The sequence below is a fragment of the Equus przewalskii genome, chromosome 14, assembly GCF_037783145.1.
Source record: "Equus przewalskii isolate Varuska chromosome 14, EquPr2, whole genome shotgun sequence".
NCBI classification, from domain to species: domain Eukaryota; kingdom Metazoa; phylum Chordata; class Mammalia; order Perissodactyla; family Equidae; genus Equus; species Equus przewalskii.
The window spans coordinates 33,049,784-33,066,679 of NC_091844.1; the positions used below are offsets into that span (position 1 = coordinate 33,049,784).

A 16,896-nucleotide genomic window follows, 5' to 3' on the forward strand; every position below is an offset into this window, starting at 1 on the left:
TTTAATTATCTACATCAATCTTAAGCATCCATTTAGGTTAAATTACTAGAATTAGAAATACAGGGTCAAAGAGTTTGTATTTTCTAAAAGGCATATATCACCCTCCGGAAAGGTTGTATGGATTTTCATTTCCACCAGCTGTGCATGATAATTCCTGTTCCGTGGTCTTTACCAACACTGAAATTTCCAGAAAGTCTTTGTTAATTTGATAAGGGAACAGTAGTATCTCACTAGCTTACATTGTATGTCTTTAATTATTACTGAGATTGAGCTTTTTTATAGATACTTATCGGCCATTACACTTTGGCAAATTGTCCATTTGTGTCATTTGCTCATTTTTCTATTGAGCTGTTTGAACTTTTCTTATAGATTTGAAAGAATAGTTTAAATATTAAGAATATTTGTTTATCATATACATATACACAATTTTTTCCTGTTTATTATTTGCCTGCTTTATTATACTGTTTTTTTAAATACAGACATTTTTATTTATGCAATTAAATTAGTCTTCCCCTTGTGATATCTTTGTTGTTTGCTTAAAAAATACCTGCCTCCCAAAGATTATGCAGATAACGACATTTTTACAAACTCAGGATTTTTCATTTAGTCTTTAATCCACCCGGAATCACGAGTGGTACGAAACATAGTATGGAAATATACCTTCACTTTTCCCAGGAATTTAGCTCATGTCTGTAACTTTCACTTCATTTCTAGATATTTGCACTGTCTAGGAATCCCAAAACAATGTTAAATGATAGCATAATAAAAGTACTTTACTTTGAATAGATTTTTTTATTTAGTGAAATAATTGTGGATATATGAGAGTCTACAGTGATGTTCACTTAATTCTTGTTTATAATAATAATATAGAAACATCAGCCCAAATTTTCAACTGATTTCCAGTAGGAAATTAGTTAAATATATTGTAGAATGTCCATACAATAGACTATTTTGCCACCATTAAGAATTACATTGTAGAAGAATATTTAATCATATGGGACAATATTCATGATATCCTGTTAGTTCTTTAAAGAATATGATTATATTAATTTTGCATTTAGAATAATGAGTTTCTAAATGTACATAGAAAAAACTAGAAGAAGTGAGGATTTAGGTGGCTATGTCTTGCTGATGGGATAATTTTTATTTTCTATTTTGTGCTTTTCTGCATCTTCCAAATTTCTTACCATGCGTACATACAGCTTTTGTAATCAAAACATGCATATACATATAAAGTAAAATTTCTTTTCTAAGAAATTATCATTTTATTCTTAAAAGCTTTTTTAAAAACTTTTTATATCTGAGATGAGTATTTTTGGATTTTATCAAATACTTTCTTCAGCCATCTAGTTAGGAGTTGTGTGGTTTTTCTCATTTGCCTTATTGATCTCGACCTATTGATCTGACGTATTATATTAATAGATTTCCTAAAAAATAAACCACGCCTGTCATCCTAGAAGAAGCTTTACCTAATTATCCCAGGCTAATTTAATCCTGAGAGGACTTTGAGTTTCCTCCTCCAGAAGTAAGGGAGAGAAGCTGGGACCTTCAACAATTTATTTTACCCTTTGACATCAGTTTATGCTTACACAAAATGGCTTTTTACACATGCTTCATATTGTTTGATCCTGTGACAAAGGCAGGCCAGGTAGGATTCTCTCATTTTTACCAAAGAACAAAGAGGGGTCCGGAAAAATTAAATAGTCACATGGCCAGACAGTAGGACCGGGAAAAGAACACAAGCTTGGACGTAACGTTCCTCTCACTCTCTACACCTCTGGGCAGTAAACCCCACGGAGCTGTCCTTTCCCCTGATCTGGTGAGGCCAATGCATCATTGCCACCTCCCTCACTCTGCAGGTGGGAAGTCCACCTACTAACCCGCTGTCACTGCATCACCAGCGTCTTGGCCTGCAACTGCTTGGCTCTGACAGGGTCTGCATTGTTCAGGAAGTGAAGGGAGTCTGGTGACCACACACAGGACACCGGGCAAGAACTCAGTCTGTCGGGGGGCCTCTGGCCCTTCTCCAGCCTCTGCAATGACAGACACTCACAGTCCTCAAGTGGCAGGCCTGGTTAACCAGGTGCTGCTGATGCGTCACAGATCCCCAAGCCTGCCCTTAAAAGGAACTGTCCTGTTCCAAAGTGACCGTCTCATTTCTTTACATACTCCCATCCCCCCTCCAATATCCTCACTTTTCTTGGGATTTTTTCTGGCTCCAGAAGGTTCTAGAGTCTGTCTATCCTAATAAGCTCCTTCTGGCCAAGCCCACTCTTCCACCTCCGCAGACATGAGGTCTAGACAGGGAGACCAGTCGTCCTGGTTGCCCTGAGACAAGGAGTCCACACCTTGGGTCCCAGGGTAATTTTTAATAGCACCCCTTTCCACTCTCATGCACCACGATGGCCATGAGGAATCAATGAGGCAGGAAAAAGAAACACAGGCCCAACATTTAGGATCAAAGCCCTCTGTGGCCCCATCTACTCCATCAGGAAATCCTGTTTGCTGTCCTTCAGCCCACAACTCCCACTGAGATTCTAAACATCTTAACCTCTCACCTAGATTACCCTCTTGCCTCCTCCTTCTGGCCCTGAGTCTATTTTTGGACACGGTAGAAAGAGCCATCTTTTTACAACATAAGCCAAAGAATGTCCCCTTTCTGCTGGGAACCTTGGAACGCCTCTCCATCGCCCTCAATGTAAACACTCAAGGATTTACAGTGACCTACAATGCCCTTTGCAATCTGAGCCCTGACCCTCAACCCCTCCCCTTCCCTCTCTGACATCATTCCCTCTGATTCCCTCATTCTCTAGCTCTGCTGCCCCACACTGACCTCCTTGCTGTTCCCCACACATAGCAGACATGCTGCACCTCAGGGCCTTTGCACTGGCTGTTCCCTCTTCCCTGGAGCACTCTTTCCCCAGATTGCCCCCCCCCCAACTGCCTCTCCTCCCTCTCCACCAGGTCCTTCTAACCACTCTTTAAAATTGTGACTCCTCCCCCAAACGCTTGCTCCCCCTCAAGCCATTCTATTTTTTCCTCATAGAACTAGCTATTTTCCAACAAACTACCTATTCTCCTTATTTATTATATTTATTTTCTGTCTTTCCCCATCTTCTAAGTTCTACATGGCAGAGATTTTTATCCGTTTTACTCACTAGTTTTCTTCAAGTACCCAGAACAGTTTCTGGCGCGTAATGGATACTCAATAAATATTGATGGAACGAACAAATAAAGGAAAAGGACAAATCAGTTTTCCTGAACCCAAATCCGCTCTCTCTGAGCCCTGGTACTCAGCATCCCTGTCAAGACCAGGCTGCCAGCTTTGACGTGGAGCTGCATCTAGGAAGCTCCACAGTGCTCACCTGGGGGCTCCGTGGAGGAGGATCACCCTGGCATCTTTGCAGCTCAGTTTACTTGTCTAGAAAGTGGTGAAAGGGGGAGAGTGAGCTCCTCTCCAATGGATGCGGGTCTCGTCCCAGTAAAAAGGCCCCTGTGAGTTCACACATAATCTACGTGGGCTCCTCGCCCGCCTCCTGCGTGCCTGGAGAGGAGAACCCTGGGAACGGGGACGAACAGTCTGGCTGGTACCTGTGGCTTCATGTCCTCTTCGTCCTTGTAGTAGCAGAGCTGCTGCGCCCTCAGCACAAAGTACCTCTGCTGCCAGTTCTTCACGATGGACCTCTGCTTCTTCAGCCAGCCCATCTTGATGGGCCTTTCCAGAGGGTTGGGGGTGGACGACAGGTGGAAGGCCGCCATCTGCTCGCCGGTCATCACGCTCCTTGACCGAGCTATGGAGAGGAAGAGACAGGCAGGCTGACCGAGGGATATGAAGCAGTGTGCAAAGAAGGGGCGGAGAGGCGAGAGAGGAACCCCCAGGGGGCCGGACAAGCCCGTGGGGCCCCAGCCAGGTCGGCCTCAAGGGTGCAGATCTGTATCAGAGAAAATCCCCCGGGACCCGGAGAAGCGGCCGCGGGGCCTGCTCCCGACGGGGGGCTGGAGCGAGACCGCAAAAGAGGCGAAAGGCAGCGGCCCGATGCACACGCAGTCCGGCCGCTGATGTCGGCCCCCTCATTCTGCAAAGCGAAAGACCGGCTGGAGCCTCATGAAGAGGAAGTGGCCACAGCATCTGACAAAAGGTGCTTCCTTTTTCCTGCGTGGGAGCCAGTATCTGACAAGAGAGAGGAGAAAATAAAGCCTCGCTCTGAGGGCACCGGGTGAGTCCCACGCAGCTGCAGAGGCGGCGGAAGCGGCCCGGGCATGCTTCCACAGAGGAGGTGCCGGGGTCCGTGCTCTGACCTCTCCGTGGAGTGGAGTCCTTCCCCAGCAGACCCCCAAAACCCCCGGCCCCTGGCCAAGCAGCCAGCCTGCAGGAAGTTGGCATCTCCTGAATGTTCCTGCCGCATGTCATCGGGTGGCATTCTGTCCCCTGCCCTGTGAGAGTGTTTACAGCCCTCCTGCTGAACCAAGGGCCTCCCTGTAGCTGCCTTCCTCCTACCTCTTCAGTCAGGCTCCATGTGGCTCTCTCCAGGAGGCTGACAGCACATAAGCATTTGAAAGCAAAATGAATCTACCGACAGAACGCAGAAGCGGATTCGAATCCAGACCCCTTAACCCACTGAATCACTAGTTGGCTTTTGTTTTCACACAAGAGCTCTGCCTGTCGTTGGATCAGGTCCAGGAGTCCACAGCTTGTCTCCACAGGAACTCCACCCAAGACAACTCTCTCCTTTCCTTCCCTCCACAGCGACCTATCAGCTGGCCTGTGGTCCTCCTTGAGCACATCCTCTGAGCGCCACCTTCCTTCTTTCCCAGCCAGTTCCACAGCGCCCTTAACACTACGTGGAGCTCCTTGACTCCTCAACGCTGTGCTGTGCTTCACGCTTGCCAGGCCCCAGTGCCTGCCTTCCTCTCCTGGCTGGAGGAAGTCTCCATCTTATAACCGCTTTATTCAGCTTTCGTCAGTCCCTAGAACGTCCACCACATAGCCAAGCTAAGCCAACTGCACTCTCGCGCAGTTTCATCTCACCTGGTTAGAGACCAGTCCTTCCCTTCCTGGCTCCTTGACCCTGGGAACATTATACAACTTCTCTGAGCCTCGGTTTCCTCACTTCTTAAACTGGTATAATAATAGTCCCTACTCTATGGAACTGTGGAGACTAAACAAGCTAATGCATATAAACCACTGAGCAAGGCGCCTGGTCCAAGGCCAGTGAATGTTATTCATTATTTTTATCAACAAATGACTGCTTCCTACTCCAAGGATGGAGATCGTCTTTGAGAGCTTCCTAAACTCCCCTCTTCATTTCAAAATGTCGCTCCATCACCAGGCTTTCTCTCTTCCTTCACTCCTATCTTTAATATGTTGAATCCATTGCTTTTGATTCCTTTCTTTTTATCTCCTTACAGACCTGTGGTTTTCGATCTTTATTTATGTTCACGGCATATTTTCAAATACTAGAATTTTATATGGAATTACAGAGTCTTTCTTCCACTGACTCTAATCGTATTCAGAGTTCTGACCCTATTTATACGTTTTGCCCTTCCGTTCTACATTGCTGTCTGAAGAGGGCTCTGCCCTAACTGGGCTCTCTTGATCCTCACATGGGGTCTGTGTTCCTGTCACAAACTCTCCTTCCTGGGTGCCAGCCTGTAGTCAGCCCTCACCTCCCACCAGGGACTAGAAAGGTCATACTATGTTGTACACTAGGAGCCAAGACATACTTGATTCAACCTCCTGTTGGACAGGCATCATCACGAGTGCATATACTCAGGTAAAAAGAGTTTGACATTTTGATGACAATTCGGCACCACACTTGCAAAGGGTTCGCTTTCCATCAGTGTCCTGACACCCCCGTTAAGAATTTTATCTTAGATGTTGCTCCTCAGTTAACTGCTGTCTTCAAGGTCTTCCAACTCAAAGAACAGCCACTCTGGGGCTGATCACTTACTCTAAGCCTGTGTAAATGATCTGAAGGAGCCATAGCAGGAATGCAAGGAGGAGGAGGAAATTTAAAGACCTGTATACAGCTTTCTGTCTCTCTAGGTCAGACGCTGTAACTTGCAAAGACTCATATCTATCCTAGCAAGAGGGCAGATGAGAGGCAGAAATGAAAAGGATGGTTCACACACAAAATTTTCTGGAGAAGATGGAAGAGTGAGGCATTCTGGCAAATGCACGGGCATTCTCCCCTACCTCAACAGTCTCAGCACGGCCCAGCCCAGTGTGAGTTTTGTGATCATTCACCTGAAGCAGCATCAGACTTGGGAAAGAGGACCCCCTCCTAGCAGCAGCATAATGAGAAGCCTTCACTTGGCTTCTGGTGTGATGCCACCAAATGGAGTTGGCATAGGAGAAGAGGAAAACAGGCAGGTGCCACATGGTGGTTATGAGGACTCAGGTCTCATGGGCTACCCCCAGAGACCCAAATTGTTAGAACCGCTATGGGAGAAACTGAAGGTCTCCAACAGCATTGAAGAAGTGGGGTCAGGGCAACAGGAGCCAAAAAGATACCCTAGATTAAAGAGAATTAACTCAGCACAGAAGAATGCTGGGATATTATTCTGTGATTACTTCTGGGAAATATTTTATGTTCTGTTGTGGCAAAAACAAACACACAAAAACAAAAACCTCCCCCAGAAGCATCTGTGCATTGTAGAATGGCCTTGCAAAGACAAGAGTAGGTGTGAGGATCTTAAGTTCTCAGACCTAGCCGAGAGGGGCTTTCATGCCCCTGTGACAGGTAGGCTACCACCTTGTCTGCCTGCACGTGGTCAGGGCCCTGACTAACCATCTTTGTATTCCTGAAATAATGCCATTCCCCCATACACCCACCCAGTGTCCCCTGGATGCTGCTATCATCCCCACCGTAGGTGGCATGACTGTGAGCACTGGGCCATGGGTTACAGGGTAGAGTGGGGGTGGCTTAGGACAAACTTCCACACTGCTGGGACTGCTAGAATTAGGCCCACGCACTGGGGAGATGACAGCTGGACGCTGATGACTAAGCAGGGGAGCTTCCGGTCCCATGTCAGAGCCATCTTCTACTGTGGCCCTCAGCATTGCTCATTAGCCAGGCCTATCGTGAGATGATTCAAACATCAGGGAAGAAAGCCTGGTGGGCCTTGAGTTTGACTTGCTTTTGACTAACTTTCCTTGTTAGTCCCTTTAAACAGTCTGTCTTCTTGGTGGGTGTGACTTGTTCTCGGATAAAGTAAACAAAGAAATCTGTTACTATTAATGGAACTGTTTTTCATAATGAAAATAACAACCGTGATAAGCTTTGCTTGTGGGCCAGTCATTGCACACTGAGTGCACACTCCCAGCCCTTCAGGAAGGAGATCTGAACTAGGCTGTGGGCTGGAGAGGGAGCTGCGGGCAGAGCAGGGAGGCGGGAAGCTGGAAGGCAGTTGCTAAGCCTTTACGGAACATTCTGGGGAAGTGGGAAATGAAGGTCTCAGTGAAGTCAGACATCCATCCTCACGCTATAGAGAGAGAAAAAACAAGCCCCAGCCTTGTACTGCCCAGTACAGTGGCCAATTACCATGAGTGGCTATGTACATGAATATGAATTAAAATAAATTCAATTCAATTCCTCAGCCGCACCTGCCACATTGTAAGTGTTCAGTAGCCCCGTGTGGCTCATGGCTACAGTACTGGACAACACAGGTAGAGAACATATCCATCATGCCAGAAAGTTCCATTGGTCAGCACTTCCTGGCATCTGAGTGTTATCATTACTAAGCATGGGACAAAATGGGCCATAAAGGTGGGACAGCATTTCATCAAATCGAGAAATTAAGCTACAGGGCCCAGAGAAGAAGTGGCTTCAGCTGGCAGAAGTTCTCTCTTGATGTTAGAGGTAATAGGGAGCCATTGCATATACCTTAGCAAGGGAGGCCTATGATAAAATATAGATGAGTTATACACTTGTGCTGCATATGCTGAATTTTAGTCTGCAAGTGAGGGAATGTACCAAAGGAAAGAAGAGAAATGGAAGAAGTGCCACATTCCCAGCAATGATGTTTTTGCAGTAGAAGTTAGCTGCTTTTTGCCCTAAGTTGCAGCAAGAGAAAATTAAAGTAGGAAGTATAAACAGAGAAGTCAGCTTGAGAAGCATTATCACTTCCTTTCTTCATCTTCCCATCTTCTGACCCCTAAACCCAAAAATAACCAATCACAAAATCTCATAGGGTCTACTTTTGAGATATTTATTCCATTTTCTCTCAACTCTGCCTCAGTTAGGATTCCATTTTAGCTGGCTCTGAATGTGTGGGTGAGATGGGAATAATTCATTCAAAGCTGGGGGAACTATTGAAGATATTTTTTCAGTATGTTGATATGAACAGTGCATTCATCTGGGAACCATGTTTAAATGAATTGTAAAAGGGAGCAGAATTTACATGGCTTCACCACAGCCCCTCTCCTGAGCTGCAGACCCATCTGTCCAGCTGCTTTCATGTACCTCGGCAGGAATCTCAAGGCCACCGTGGTGCTAATTGAACTTACCATCTCCCCACTGCTTGCCTTCCACCCTCCCCCTATCCTGCCCCGTAAACACACCCGAGCCTGCTTTACCTCCACTGGTCTCTGACATGCTGTGAGTGACATCCCTGCAACCAACCAACCAAACCAGAAAGCTGCCCCATTCCTACGATCATCACAATCAACAACTCTCTCCCTCTCTCTTTTTCTCTCCCTCTCTGTCTCTCTCTCGGCCTTTCTCTCTACCTGAACCTGGTTTTTCAGGCCCTTCTATCCTCTCCCTGGATTTCTGTAATAGTTCCCTGACCTATCTGTCTCCTACCAGTCTCACCTCCAGTCCATTGATGACATTGTTTATGGCACAGTCCTTTGAAAACACAAATCTGAATGTGGCACTCTCTTGCCTAAAAGCCTCCAATGACTCCCCAACACCTTCATCCTGAAAGGTGATGTCTGAATTCCCTACCAAAGTCAGAGTCCTTTGTGGTTTTCCTACTGCATTCCTTGCTCTTCCTCCATACTCATTCTGCACTTCACTCATGACAATATGCTATTCCAGCTACTGGAATATTCTCCCCCCCATCCCCACTCACCCCCAGTTCAACCCTTGGAAAGCCCTTGTTCATCCCTCAAGACTTACTTCTGGCCACACCTCCCATGAGAAGCCTTCACAGTCCAGCCAGACTCAGCTGCTCCCTGGGCTCTGTTCTCTCTTAACTGGGGACACACGTCCATCAAAGCACTTATCCTGCCTGGTCCTTTTGCTTAATGTCTTCCCTTTCCACTTGCGAGAACAAGTCACACCCACCAAGAGGACAGGGGCTCTGCCTTGCTGTTTTGACCTTGCTCATCCTTGTTCTCCCAGCACCTAACACCTAAAAAGTAGCAGAGGGCACAGACTTCTACATACGCAGCCTGGGGCGAGTCATATGCTGTCTCTGAGGGTCAGTTTCCTCCTCTGTGAAATGGTGATAATATCCATACCTTGTGGGGTGATTAGTCTATAAAGATTAATAATGGTAAGTGGATGGGCCCCAGCCAATGTCTGCTTCTTAAAACATGGGCATTAAATGGAGGCTATTGTTATTAACATTATTTTTATAGTATGGACTCGATTTTATGTTAAATGAGAGAAAAGAAAGAAAAGATGAAAGAGGGAAGGAGTGAAAGGAGGGAGAGAGAAGGAGAAAGGGGAAAAGAGAAGACTAGCTGGGCACTGTACAATATTCCAGGTGCAAATCCAGAGGCCTGAATCAGGATGGTGGCAGTAGAAAAGGAAAGAACAGGAGAAGCAGTCATGGGGCAGACCACCAGACCTCAGCAAATGGCTGAACGAGGAGTAGTGGGAGGCAAAGACTTTTGTGAGGTTTGGGGTTTGCGTGGCTCAGGTAAGGTAGCCTACTCCATCCATTCATTCAGCGCACATTGACTGAGCACTTGGCATGTGCCAGGAAGTGTGTCAGGTTCTGGGGTATAAGATCAGCCAGACACAACCTTGCCCCCAAATAGATCATACACCTGGGAGACCTGTCTATGGAAGCAGGGAATGAAGTCAGAGAGTAAGGTGGGTTTGAACAGGCAGGGGAGTCCAGTTCCGTGCATGATGAAACATATGGGTGGACCGAGAGCTTTAGACTTCCCCTCAGTTCTGGTTTTGACAGGTAAGGCCTGTGGATTAAGAAAGAGGATAGGGAGGAAAAGATGTGCAAGAGAAAGCAAGGAGATTTGAGTGATGTGAAAATATCAGATCTGGAAAGTAACACAAGAGATGTTCAGAAACCAAAGAAAAGGCTGAGCACAGAGGAAAGTAACATTTTAACTTGAGGATATGGAGATAAGCTTAGATACAAGACAGAAAAAGTATTGTTTTCCTTGGAACTTTAAAGAAAGCTTGTACTAGAGTTAAGTATAGAAGTAAGGAAGTGCAGTCAGAAAATCCGTTATCCCCAAGAGTTTGGGGATGGAGCAGAGGGTTGCTGCCTGGAAGGGAATGAAAAGAGAGAGGCTGTCATCCTGCACCAAGTGAAGATCCAGGGCCACTTCTCATCCATTTCACGCCCTGGGACTGGAGCTGTCCTTAGGGAGCAGATGGTGCCTTTGGGTAGAGAAATAGGCCCTTCTGTCTCTGGGCGGATGGATGTAGCCACACACCAGGGTGACAGCTTGATGAGAGGAGCACCAGCTGTATTTCAGCCCTACTCATCCTTTCTGCCAAGACCCTTGTACAAAATGCATGCTTATACACCTTACATGTTCTGCAAGAGGTCATTTAAGGATATAAAGTACCATTCAAAAGCGAGAGGTCTTTTTTAAAGAACTGCTCAAGTTTCTGATCTCAGTTTTCTCTCTCAGAAAGGTATATCTGACTACAAAGGTGAGTTGAAAGGCCCCAGGGCCTCAGGAATAAACATCTTCATGCTTTTTTTTTTTTTTTTTTTTTTGCATGTCCGCAGGTTATAAGTGCTAAAACTATAGAGAAATTCTTGAGGGCAAGGACCATGTCTTATTCATTTTAGCATCCTGAGGACCCTCACAGTGTCTGGCCCAGTAAAGTTAATTGAAAGGACCGAAGAGAGAAAGGATATGTGTGTTTATGTTACATGGAGAGAAAATAATGTTGAGTAATCTTCAAATAAAAGATTCGTAGGATGGGTTCTCTTTAACAAGGAAACTCATCTTTCTCTCTTATGCCTTTAGTTAACCAATCGCAACAACTTCTTGGGCATTTCTTATGCGCAGGACATGGTGCTAGGGAATGAGATGCGTTTAAAAAATAGAGGAAAGCTACTAAATTAATGAACTCAAGACTTGTGGGGTGTCAAATATTTGCTGTGCACCCTGGCTCACAGAAATGCATTCCCCCGCACCCTGTGGCCAAGAGCTGCTCCATCCCAGCCCTAGTTCCTGATGGGCCAGAGCTTGTCACATGCTCCCTTTCTAGAAAAGGAGAATTAGTCATCACTCATGAGATACAACGTGTTAAGGAGAGATTAGCATCTAGTTGAGGCTTTCTTTCTGGTAAAATCAGAATGAGGAAAGAGTACCACTGATGGAGAATATAAAATGGAAGCTCAACCATCAGAAAGTAGGTTCCCGAGGGCGGAGATTTTTATACATCTTCTTCACTGGTCTAACCACTCCTCCTAGAAGAGCTTCTAGCCAACTGAAGGTTTTCAATAAATATTTGTTGAGTGAATAAACATTTTAGAATGAAATGGAAGCCACCATCAGGCATTCTATATTTGCAACAAATATTGGCCGATTTACCTATTTGTGAGATCTCTAGATCTTGTGCCTGCTCCAGCAGAGTGGCCAGTAGAAGATATAATCCCAGATCTAATAATGACCCACACCAATAATGATATATTTATTGAGTACTTACCATGTGCCAGCCACAGTGCAAGCCCTTCATATGTCTAGTCTCATTCAATGCTCAAACTAACTCTTTACGGTAAGCAGCATATTGTCATTCCCCTCTTACAGAGGAGGGACTGAAGCTCAGAGAGGCGAAATGATTTGTCCCAGTTTTACAGCTAGAAATCTGATTTCAAAGCCCCATATCCATACCTAGGCCACACAGCCCATGGAGAAGCATGTATTCTAGTGGTAAAGAGAGGCATCTAAGTTGAGAATCAACGTGTGATAATTCACAAAATTAGCCAGTAACAGTGAAGTGAAGGAGAGATAGCACCACCCTTCCTCTGGGCAGGGAACAAAGCCACTATTCCTAACCCATCACAGAGACACCAGCCTCAGCCTCCACCCATTTTGCCTCAATATTACGTGTAAACAACTTTGCGCTACTTTTTCCATCCAGCGATGTATGCTCTGCAAGGCTCAGCAGGCCTTGAAAAAATAGTGACAGAGAAAAGGTACTGAAACCTCAAACCCACCACTGGAGCTGAGCTGACACCCCCACAGGAAAATGGACATATTAGGTAGTCCTACCATGTCTTAGGAGCTCTCAGTCCAAGCTCATTTGAAGAGACCTAAGGGTTCTGACTGAAGCCCAATGCAGCCAAGGTGTGAGAGGGAGGAACGAGGGCTAACCCACCGTGGGCTCAGCGCTCACGCCCACGTCGCAGCTCACAGGCAGTGCCCCACCCCGGCTGAGAAAGATGCTTCTGGGGAACCGTGTGAACCAGCGGGCCCATCATCACTGCCTCCCTGATCGACAGGGATTCACACACTCTTGCCCACACCCTTCACACATACACACACACACGCTCTGTCCCCCATACGCCCACGTGCACATGCACACCCTCAGCCTGTCCGGTTATCAGACAGTGGGAAGATGGCCCTCCTAGAAGAAAGTTAGATCTTTTAACCTCAGAACCTCCAGGACCTCTTTCTTCATCCCTTTTCCCTCATTCCTCTCCAAGACAAACTGCCCTCCATTTGAAAGCATCCACCATTTGGGAGGAGGTGGGGAAATTTAAAAATCTTTCCACTTTCAAAACCTGGCAGTTAGACTTTAGGATAAATGTATCCTGTGATTACCCTCCTGGATTTTTTTTTTTTTTTTTTTGAATTCTAAGTTTCATTTTTAACTTTGGTATGAAAAACATTGCTCCCTGCAAAAAGAAACAAGCCTCCAGGCTGAGGACAGGAAAGGGGCTTGCTCTGTGCACCTCACTTCAAATCACAGGGACCTTCCCAGGACGCTTGCCTGTGAGACAAATTTACATAACCTAATTCAAAGAAATATCTGAAGGTTGTTTCCTGCGTGCTGGCCTCCATACCCAGGAATTGAACGGGTTACATTTTCCCCTGTTCTATAGTTTGTAGAAATGTCCTTCATTGTTTGACAAGTGAGCATTTCAACCTAAAAGAGCAAATTCTGCTTTGGAAATGGACTTAGTACACACAGCTATGTCTTTTGCAGGAAGAGATAAAAATGTGGTCTCAGTAGCAATATAAAGGAGAGAGAGAGAGAGAAGGAGGGGTGGAGAGAGGGCGGAAGGGAGGGAGAGAGAAAATTGGCTTTCTGTTTCTTAAGCTTGCAAGATCTTCTACACTCTGCAAATTCTCTTGACCCAGCGTCACCCCTCTCCCGGGCTGCCCCTCTGGTGTCCACATTTTTCAGCTTCCAGGTTTCTTAGGAATTGAGAGTGCTGTTGTCTCTTGCGGGTGTGTGTCTCCAACAGTTGCAACACTTCACCGGCCCCCTCTGCCTATCTTTGCATAACAGGAAGCCAAGTGTAATAACAAGAAGCTTGCAGAATTGTGAATGCTTCCTACTGAACACTGCCCGGGGCTGCCTCTTCCTCAGCACAAGGTGAAGGGGACATTGGGCAATGGGGTGGTAAATGTACCCTGGGTTGACAAGTGGCTGCTTAGCTGTGTATCAAAGTTAATTGCCTTTCCAGACATCAGTGTAAGGAAGGCCTTTGCATCATTAGGACTGTGGGACATGAGCACAGTAAATTACTCATGGCTCACGTGGTATGCTAAAGCAAGAAGGGCATCAGGAGAAGAATTGACTCTTCCATTGTCAAAGCGAGTCATTTGTTCTAATTAAGAGGTTTTGCTTAGTCACTAGCATTCATAAATAAGTATCGCATTAGAATGCTTGAAGTATTTGCATTTTATAAGCCCAAATGAATTCTGCGGCCCCAGTATTTCACGGTGGCACTCCAGCCAAGGCAATGCTGAAGGACTGGCACTGATGACCAAGCACTGGGCCTCGATGAGGCTGCAAGTCATTACTGACCTTAGAGATGTCACTCCAAGAGGTTCCTAGGTCCTTCACTGGTCTTCGGGAAAAGTGATTTTTCACCTTATAATTCTATTAAGAGTGTGAACAATGAACAATTCTTGCAGTGGGACGGGCCTGGCATACAAGTCAAAATATGTTTCTCTTATTCTACAACCTGATAAAAAGATTCTGTTAAAAACTGAGGCTATTAGATTATGGATAGATGATAGATGATACTAATAAATTGTCATTTAGTTTTGTTAGGTGTGATCAGGCAATGTGGTTAAGAAATAAAATGTTCATATCTTTAAAGATGCTTAAGCTTGAGGAATAAAATTACATAGTATATGGGATTTGCTTTAAAATAACTCAGCAAAGAAAAGAAGAAAAGGAAAAGAAAGAGCTAGATAAAACAAATGTGACCAAATAGTGATATTGTTGCACTTCAGTAATAGATACACTTATATGGGGTTCATTATACTTATTTTCTATTTTGGCGTTTGAAACATATGTATAATAAAAAAATCTTTTCCAAGATTCTATTAGGCTTCATTATTTTCTCACATCAGCTATCGCCCTGAACTTCAACTTGGTTGTTTTCCCAGGCCTGCATTTCTAGACCTGTTAGTTACTCCTATGAGCACAGCAGAATGATGCTACACAGATGTTACACCACACACGCGCACATTGCCTCCCAGACAGATCCTGGCCCTCCCTTTCCCCTGCACTCGTTTTATCAGTTAATGACAGGGAAGAACTGAGGGTCTCCTGATGCTTTTAGTTATGGATAGTATTTCCTGTAAAGTCAACTTTTACAGAAACTGTTAGTGGTGGCAATGGTGTGTGTGTGTGTACATACACACACACACACACACACCCCTAATTCCCCCAGCCCCACCTTGGAAAACAGCTGTTGCAAGGAAAGCAAAGAGGCCCCGACTTATATGACAATTCCTTTTGACAGGGAGTAGTGTCTGGGCTATCTGAGGCCCAGTACAGGCTCAATGGAAAGAATGAAGTAACAGGATTATCAGCGTTTGCAATGACAAAAGTTGGAGGAAGTGACAGTGCACAGGCTACCACTGCAGCATGGTAGATGGCCAACACTTGATGATAGCTCCTGCGGCAGAGAGGCAGGCAGCAGAGCACAGGGAGAGGTGTATCTGACTGAACATCAAGAGACCCACGTTCAGGTTCCAGCTCAGACATATACCAGCTGTGTAATTCTCTCAACCTTTCTGAGCCTTCATTTCCTTATTTATAAAATAAAAGCATGGAAATAAAGCATCTTGAATGTGTTTCCAACTCTCAATTTTTTTGATTGCTATATAAACACATTAAAAATTAATATAAACATCTTTCAGCCAACTATTTTGTCTGGTAACCCTATTTTAGGTGCGACATGTCTAACTTAATTTACCAACTCAGACAAGATTCCAGCTGTATACCAAGAAAACAGGATTCTAGGGATGTGTTTATTTAATTGATTAAGAAAAATAGACTTGGCAAAATATATAATCTGGGTGATTTTAATAAAACACAAGGGTTGGCACAGGCCTGGTTTGAGTGTTTGTGAATTTCAATAGTAGGCTAAAGAAGATTTCCTGAGAAGTCTCAGTAAAAATGCAGAGTAGGAGGTACAAAGACAAAAGACACAGTAGCTATTACTCAAGGATTGACAGCTTAACAGGCTGTCTGGTCGATTTATTTTGGGGTAAATACCTTAGCTCCCAAATATTATGGATCCATCATCTTCTGGATATACTCTGACTCTAAACCAGCCTTTATGTATCAAAAACTGCAAACACTTCCATGCCTTTCAACCAAGTAAGTCGTCTACTAATTTAGTTAAGAAGATGATAATGTATGCATATTAGGTTTATTTACAAGGATATTCACTGCAGTACTCTTGTTTAAAAAACATAAACAACTAAGTGTCCAACAACATGGGATTGGTTGAATGAAGTATGGTATGCCCATAAAGCAAAATATTATGTAGCCTTAAAGATGATGTTTTATTGGATTATCATGAGATGTGAAAACGTTGTATTTATGTAGTTAGGTTAAAAACTACTGATTCCAAAAACTGCTGACTCCGTTTTGTTGAAATACACACATACATGTACACACATATTGTAGCACAGGAAAAGCATAAATACATATGTGGTGTAGCACAGAGAAACCTAATGGCAAGATTCACACCAGACTGACGAAGGGTTAGAAGTTATTTCCAGAGAGGTGAGATTGTGGGTAATTTTTGTTTTCTGTTTACTGTCATTGTTTATAAAGAAAACAAAAGTTACTTGTAAAAGCTCTATGTCAGCTTTCTCTTCAATTACATGCAGGCTGAATCTCCCAATTTAAAAATTTTAAGACAAAGTATGTGAGTCAAGAAAGAGAAATGACGACTGAGGGGAATCTGTCCCAATGTCAGGAGGAATTTACGTAATCTAAAACAAAGCAAACTCCAAAAGTTTTGAAATAGACCATTTCAGGAGCTAGCTGTATCTTCTTGGGCAAATCACCTACCGTGCTTGATGGGATTATTTGCTAGCAGGATACACTATATTAATATCTTTTACAAAATATAAAGTAGGTATCGACTTGCCAATTATTATTATTATCATTGACAAAAATAACTTCTACAGAGCTTAGTTTCTACATATATGCAATGAGATTGTTGAACAAGATGCTTTCTAAGGTGCTTCTCAAC

The 16,896-nt window shown here is 44.5% G+C and overlaps 1 protein-coding gene across 9 annotated transcripts in view; it reads right to left on the reverse strand.

Annotated features, from left to right (window-relative positions):
* Positions 1-16,896, reverse strand: part of ARHGAP25 (Rho GTPase activating protein 25) — an 87,696-nt gene that overhangs the window by 41,941 nt on the left and 28,859 nt on the right. For 7 of the 9 annotated variants that reach the window (XM_008516979.2, XM_008516984.2, XM_070573837.1 and 4 more), the window contains one exon: positions 3,592-3,791. In XM_008516979.2, coding sequence (XP_008515201.1) covers positions 3,592-3,791 — 200 coding nt within the window. Of the gene's footprint in view, positions 1-3,591; positions 3,792-4,498; positions 4,941-16,896 lie in introns of those variants that run through there. The other 2 variants (XM_008516983.2, XM_070573839.1) reach the window with 2 other exon arrangements.